The 7,371-nt window shown below is 44.7% G+C and overlaps 1 protein-coding gene across 1 annotated transcript in view; it reads right to left on the bottom strand.

Moving 5' to 3' along the window:
• Positions 1-3,279: 3,279 nt before the first annotated feature.
• Positions 3,280-7,371, bottom strand: part of BARX2 (BARX homeobox 2) — a 75,617-nt gene continuing 71,525 nt past the window's right edge. Inside the window, exon 4 of the mRNA XM_047070220.1 lies at positions 3,280-3,546. Coding sequence (XP_046926176.1) covers positions 3,280-3,546 — 267 coding nt within the window. The remainder of the gene's footprint in view (positions 3,547-7,371) is intronic.

Raw genomic sequence — 7,371 nt, 5'->3', positions numbered from 1 at the left:
TCTCAGCATGGCTCTTGACCAGCTCTGTGACCCAGGGACAGAGATACAAGGTAACCTCTCTCTGGTTAATAGGCTTCCTATAAAACTGGAGGAAATAGCCCATTTCACAGCCTGAGGGGCGGCATCAGCTAAAAGTGCTTGTGAAAGCATTCTCCGATGCTCAGAGACACTGAGAAGTAAGGGCCAAGGTCTCTGTGGTCTACTTACTTGTGTGGGCAGTTGGCCTCGGCTCTCTCCCTTCCTCTGGAAATTCTCAGAAAGCATCAGGTGGCCAGACCCTAGAATAAGACCCTGAACCCTCATGGTGTCACCATCCTGCACACCAGACAAGGGAGAGAATGCTTTCGTTTAGCAAAGGCCACATGGCCTCCTAGTCACCACACCTCAGACAACTTACGGAGTTGGTTTCTGGGTACCATCACATATCTTGGGAAGTAGAGGTAATATGGAAAAGACTAGAAGGAAAAGGGAAAGATGGAGGGAGAGCAGGGCTTGGTGTGGAATCAATGCCCACTCTTCTCAAGGCCCAGCCCTGACCCATCTTGGAGTCACAGGGCAAGACTACACAGAGTTGAGGCCAGAGGACAAACCCAGGGCTCCCAAGTGGAGGTGACACTGGGCTCAAGGCTTCCAAAATACCAGGAAGATCATCAGAGGTCTTAAACCCTCCACTGAAATACCTCCAACCCCTAGAAACAATACAGATGACAGGCCAAGGACTAAGGGCCTCAAGTCAGAAACGGTGCCTGTGTGGGGCATCTGGGCGGCTCGGTTACGCTTCCAACCTCGACTCAGGTCATGATCTCGTGGTTCATGAGTTCAAGCCCCATGCCAGGAGCGCTGTGCTGACAGCTCAGAGCCTGGAGCCTGCTTTAGAGTCTGTGTCTCCCTCTCTCTCTGACCCTCCCCGCTCGTGCTCTGTCTCTCTCTCTCAAAAATAAACAAGAAAAAAAATTAAAGAAACAGTGCCTGTGTGTGTGTGTGTGTGTGTGTGTGTGCACATATCTGGTGTGATGACTGTCACTACCAGACACGTCAGAAAAGGACAGTATGAGGGGCACCTGGGTGGCTCAGTCGGTTGAGCTTCCGACTTCGGCTCGGGTCACAATCTCACGGTCCGCGAGTTCGAGCCCCGCGTCCAGCTCTGTGCTGACAGCTCGGAGCCTGGAGCCTGCTTCGGACTCTGTGTCTCCCTCTCTCTCTGACCCTCCCCAGCTCATGCTCTGTCTCTGTCTCAAAAATAAATAAACATTAAAAAAAAGAAAGAAAGAAAAGGACAGTATGAGAGCCCTGGACAAGAGCCCGAAAACAACCACAGGAAAACAGCATCCAAATGAAAAGTTTTCTGGGATGGGGCTGAACAGGACAGTGCAGTTCCTTAGGAGTGAGACCAGACTGGCACAGGCCCACCCGCTTACCGTGCCCACGTGTATCCTCTGGCTCCCTGGGTCACCGCACGGTAGGCAGATCATAAAGCTGTACCTCGGGGTGGACTAGAGTTGCAGGAGGCAGCTTTCTGCACGCACAGGGCGAGCAACCTCACACACGGCTGGGTGTGGTCTGCACAAACTGGTTCTCGGAGGCCAAATCCTTACCTCCTTTGTTCACAAGACATAAGAAAAAGACTGCTTTCTTTTTGCTGATCTCAATAGCGAAGGGGATGAAGGCATTGCCTCGCCAAATCAAAGTTGCAGTCTCTCTCGTTGTCGGTGTTAATGGAGGGAAGCAGGCAGCCGGATTACCGAAAACAAGCAGATCAGTCCCACGTACCTTTGAAAAGAATTACGTGATTTGTTTCACAGAACAAGCGACACGTTTTGCTCCCTAGTGGAGGCCATGACTAAAAGCTGGTTTACGTTTCCCGAGCCCAGAGTGACTGTGGGATGGTAAGCTGCCAGCGTGCAGGGTGGGCGCTCTGCCCAGCAGGACATCAGCAGAGAGCGTGCAGGGAAATGCAGATCAAGGGGACCCCTGTGAGGTCAGGCCTCTGGGCCAGCGGGCGCGACAAAGAGATGGTCACAGTTCTTCAGCGAGTCTGGAGTCCCCTCTTTCCTGGTCTTACTGAAAGCTGGGGAATCATTTTAAATTTCGAATCGCAGAGCACATCTAGCAAGGAGCTCTCAAATCTCCTTTTGTTAAAAGTGGCGGAGCCCATCATCCAAATGACCCAATTTTAAACATCCATGTTTAAAGAAAGATAAACAAGAAACCAATAAAAATGGTTACCTATGCAGGGTGGAGGTGGGGAGCAAGTCTTTTTGGATTTTTGAAACAAATACATTTATCATCTCTTCAAAAAAGTAAAGGAATGTTTACAGTTGGAAGGCTACAGTGTAAAGTGGCTGATGGCTGAGCGACTCTGGCAGAAGGCGGTGGGAGGCGTGGTGGGCAGAGCCCAATCTTTTATTTGACAGCGGGGGAAATTAAAGCCCAGGGAGCCGGGCTAGCTCTCTGGGTCTTTCTTTCCAGAAGACATATTCAGAAAGGGCTAAATATACTCCCCCGAAGAAACCAAACACCCAATCCTTTTGAAAGATTTATTTTTCATTAAAAAATAAAAGTTTTCTTAACATATCTGCGTTGCAGCTTCAGGGATGGCAACTCAAAAAAGCAAGAAAAACAAGGCGTATCCGTTCTCAGGTCACCTGACCATCTTGTAATGGGTACAAAGGCACACGAGTCTTCAAACAAACTTTATTCAGAAACAAGTCTAATAATTCAGAACTCCCTTCCCCCAACTTTTCTTTGTCCGCCCTCACCGGCCCCACCCCCCCCCAAAAAAAACCAACCAAAACCATTAAATTCTCTTTCAAAACTACAGAAGTTAAGTGCTGAGTCAGTAAGGAAGCCAGGCGTGCTGCCCAAGCTTCTCCATCTCTCTCTGCTTGGACGCCGGGCTGCCCAGAGGCTGGCAGGGAGAGAGCCAGAGCAGTGCTCCACCACGCCAGGTGGGGCTCGCAACATGGGCAGGCCTCTTGCACCCAGCCCCGAAGCCACCACCCCAGTGGGGGCAGGCAGTTCCAAGGCACTGTTTCCCTTCGTCAAGGGCATCCCATGGCTAAAGCAGCCTTTCAGGAACAGAAAGGCCTAAGGCAAGCCAAGTCTTCATCAAATGCTTGTGACGAAAACCACTGAGACCCGTGGGGGAGAGGGGGACGCGGATCTCTTGTCCCCCTCCCCCCCACCGAGTTTACCAGGCTTTGGGAAGCGGTTCCCTATTCTCCCTGCCTTCTCTTTCCATTCCTCCCCATCTCCCCCTTCCCCCCAAAGAGTTTTATTTTAGCTTGATGGTGGGGGTTCCGAAGAGGCTACTGGCAACTCTTGGGGCTGGCCTGGGGGCTCTGGCATCTCTAAGGGGACATTGCATGCTTTTGCTTCCTGTGTGTCACAGAGCTCCTCCTGTCTCTGGGAGGATGCAAGGCGCTCCTGGCTCTGGGCCTGGCTGTTCATCTTCTCTTCAGCTTCAATCTCTTCTGAGGTGGGGATGGAGTTCTTCTTGGGACGACCTTTGGGTTTTGTGGGTGCTTCCTGTCCACCTTTAAGAACCTATATGGGAAAAAAGGATGCTCATTAAATCTAATAAAGAACTTCCTCCCTCCTCTTTCCCAGTCAAGAGCATCTATACCATCCATTCCCAGCAGTGACGGCCTGGCAAAAAGGATTTTCAACTCATCACTTCTAGGGTATAAAGACATTTTTATTCGTTAAATGTTCATTACTCATTTTCCGTCAATATTACATATTTTGGCATTAAATAAAATGATCACAAACACGTTTAAAAAATCCAACTTCAACGGTAAGGAAAGAAATAAAAAATTAAAATATTACTGTGATTTCTATCAAATTGACAAGTTAAAAGAAAAAGACAGTATTTATAGCAAGCAGGAAGAGAAATACTCATACTCCAGTATGGAAGTGTAAAGGGTACAACCATCTCAAAAGGCAATCTGAGAATTCAAATCAAAAGTCTTAAAATGTGTACACTCTGACATAGAAATTCCACTTCTAGTAATTAAGCCTAAGGAAGTCATCAAAGACTGATGTAAAGATTGATCTGCAAAAAATGTTCATCAAAGAATTGATTTTAACAGCAAAAACTGGGGGAAATATACTCTAAATTTCTGCTATATGATTGGGTAGATAATTACAGTATATCCCAAACAGAGAATACTTGATAACCATTACAGTTATTATGTAAGAGAATGTTTAGTGATACGGGAAATATTATTAATATACTTTTGTGGAAAACAGGTTATACCAGCATAATCCAAACTAGAGGACAGACAACTATATACCACCTTGTTTGCAGTATCAAGATCATCAATCATTTTTAAATTTTTTTTTGTATTTTCTAATTTTTTTTCAAACAATGATCATATATTTCTGTAATCAGAAAAAAATGTAAGAAATATAGAATTGTATCTATAAAGAACTTATCAAACTCAACACCCAAAAGACATAATCCAGTGAAGAAATGGGCAAAAGACATGAACAGACACTTTTCCAAAGAAGATATCCAGATGGCTAACAGACACATGAAAACGTGCTCAGCATCACTCATCATCAGGCAAATCCATATCAAAACCACAATGAGATACTACCTCACATCTGTCAGAATGGATAAAATGAGTAAATCAGGCAACAACAGGTGTTGGCGAGGATGCAAACAAAGAGGAACCCTTTTGCACTGCTGGTGGGAATGCAACCTGGTGTGGCTGCTCTGGAAAACAGGATGGAGGTACCCCAAAAACTTACAAATAGAGCTACCCTACGGCCCAGCAATTGCACTAGGTATTTATCCAAAGGATACAGGTGCGCTGTTTCAAAGGGGCACATGCACCCCAATGTTTATAGCAGCACTATGGACAATAGCCAAAGTGTGGAAAGACAACAAATGTCCACCAACTAATGAACAGATAAAGAAGATGTGGTATATATATACAATGGAATATCACTCAGTGATCAAAAAGAATGAGATCTTGCCATTTGCAACAAATGGATGGAACTAGAATGTATTATGCTAAGCAAAGTCAGTCAGAGAAAGACAAATATCATATGATTTCATTCATATGTGGAATTTAAGATACAAAACAGATGAACATAAGGGAAGGGAAGCAAAATAATATAAAAACAGAGAGGGAGACAAACCATAAGAGACTCTTTAAAAAATTTTTAATATTTACTCATTTTTGAGAGAGAAAGACAGAGTGTGAGTGGGGGAGGGGCAGAGAGGGAGACGCAGAATCCAAAGCAGGCTCCAGGCTCTGAGATGTCAGCACAGAGCCCAATGCAGGGCTCAAACCCATGAGCAGCAAGATCATGACCTGAGCCAAAGTTGGACGCTTAACTGACTGAGCCACCCAGGTGCCCCATGAGACTCTTAAATACAGAGAACAAATTGAGGGTTGCTGGAAGGGTGTTGGGTGGGGGGATGGGCTAAATGGGCAATGGGCTTTAAGGAGGGCACTTGTTGGGATGAGCAATGGGTGTTATATGTAAATGATGAATCACTAAATTCTATTCCTGAATCATTATTACCCTATTATATATGTTAACTAACTTGGATGTAAATTTCAAAAACGTGTTTAAAAACTGAAAAAAAATATATAGAATTATAGTGTTCAAGGATGTAGTAGAGAATAGAAAGTTCTAGCTAGCTTTGAAAGCAGAATAACTAGATTAAATGCTAACTCTGTTACTTTTCTGTTTTGTCCTTGGGAGAGTTCAGAGTTCTTTAAAGACTCTGAGCCTCAGTTTCCTTATCTGCAAAACAGAGATAATAATACCTTATCTCACAGGGTGACCAACAGATAGTGTGCTGGAAAGAGCAAGAACTTTTTCTGAATGGCAGATTTCCTCGGTCCAGAATAGGCCTCCCACCCTCCTCATCTGGTTAACTCAGGTTAGATAGTGCTTCTCCTGGGAGTCTTCTGTGATCTCCCAAGTGGAAGTCCAACACCCTCCACCATGTGCCCTATGAGCTCTTACACTCCCTCCATGCGAGCACTTTTCATAAACCACTGTCACTGCATGTTTACTTGCCTGTCCCACCCACTCAGCCCTTGCACATAGCAGGCATTCAATAACTGGTATTGAACAACAAGCCTTTTCCTAGAGATGAAGAAAGATTTAAAGCAAGAAAAATAACAGTATCCCAAATGGCCTTTGCTGATCTCATACATTATTATCCCAGTGTGTGATGTTCACAAGGGTACCATGACTTACGAAGGGGTAACTCTAAAAATATTTATGTGTTACTTTAGAACATAACAGATAGTCCTTCCACTGGCTCTGTACTCTGGTGTGGTTTAGTTGTTGATTTTCTCAGCAGCTAGTGAGAAGGGCTTCAGGAGTACCTGGATTAGCACAGATAATTAGGAGCGAACTATATTTTTGCTGCTTACATAACTAGCTTAATCTTATCTTCCGTAGTTGAACAGAGGCTCCTTGAAGGTGAATCCTACATCTATCCCTTGCGTCAGGCTCTAGGCAAGCAACTTCTAACTACATCTCTGCAGCCACTAAATACTTACTCTTTCCTTTGAGAGGAGCACAGGATCTCCAGTGCCAAATTGTAAGAATGAATGAATTCAATAAACCATAGGTTCTTTTTTTAAAACAGCTTTACTGAGATATAATTCACATACCATACACTTCATCCATTCATATCGACAATTCTGTGATTTTTAGTACAGTCAGAATTGTACAACTATCACCAGAATCCAATTTTAGAACATTTTCATTGCCCCCCAAAAGAAACCCCACACTCGTTAACAGTCATTCTGTATTTCTCCCCAGCCCCTGCTCCCCAACCCTAGGCAACCACTGATCTTGATTCTGTTTCCACAAATTTGCCTACTCTGGACATTTCATATGAATTAGGTTATACAATATGTCATCCTTTGTGACTGGCTTCTTTTCAGTCAGCATAATGTTTTCAAGGGTCATCCATGTTGTAGCATATATCGATATTTCAATTCCGTTTTATGGCCAACTAATATAGACTGTATGGATATGCCACATTCCATCTGCCCATGCGTAAATTGATGGGCACCTGGGTTGCTTCTACCTTTTGGCTGCTGTGAACAGTGCTGCCATGAAGATGTGTATAGAAGTATCTGTTCGGTTCTTTTGGGTACATACCTACAAATGGAATTGCTGGTCATAGGGTCACTACATTTTTTTGACGAGCTTCCAGACCTGTTTTCTAAAGCAGTGGCACCATGCCAATCAGCAGTATATGAAGGTTCCAGTTCTCCATATGCTCACCAATACTTGATATTCTATCTTTGTGGTTATAGCCATGCCGGTGGGTAGGAAGTGGTCTCCCGTGTAAGTTGCACTTCCCTGATGACCAACGACGTTTGGCAT

Source organism: Lynx rufus, unplaced genomic scaffold, assembly GCF_022079265.1.
Source record: "Lynx rufus isolate CCGP_SWC_20201006 ecotype Redwood Valley unplaced genomic scaffold, mLynRuf1.p SCAF_9, whole genome shotgun sequence".
Lineage (NCBI taxonomy): Eukaryota > Metazoa > Chordata > Mammalia > Carnivora > Felidae > Lynx > Lynx rufus.
This window is presented reverse-complemented; position numbering and strand designations above follow the sequence as displayed.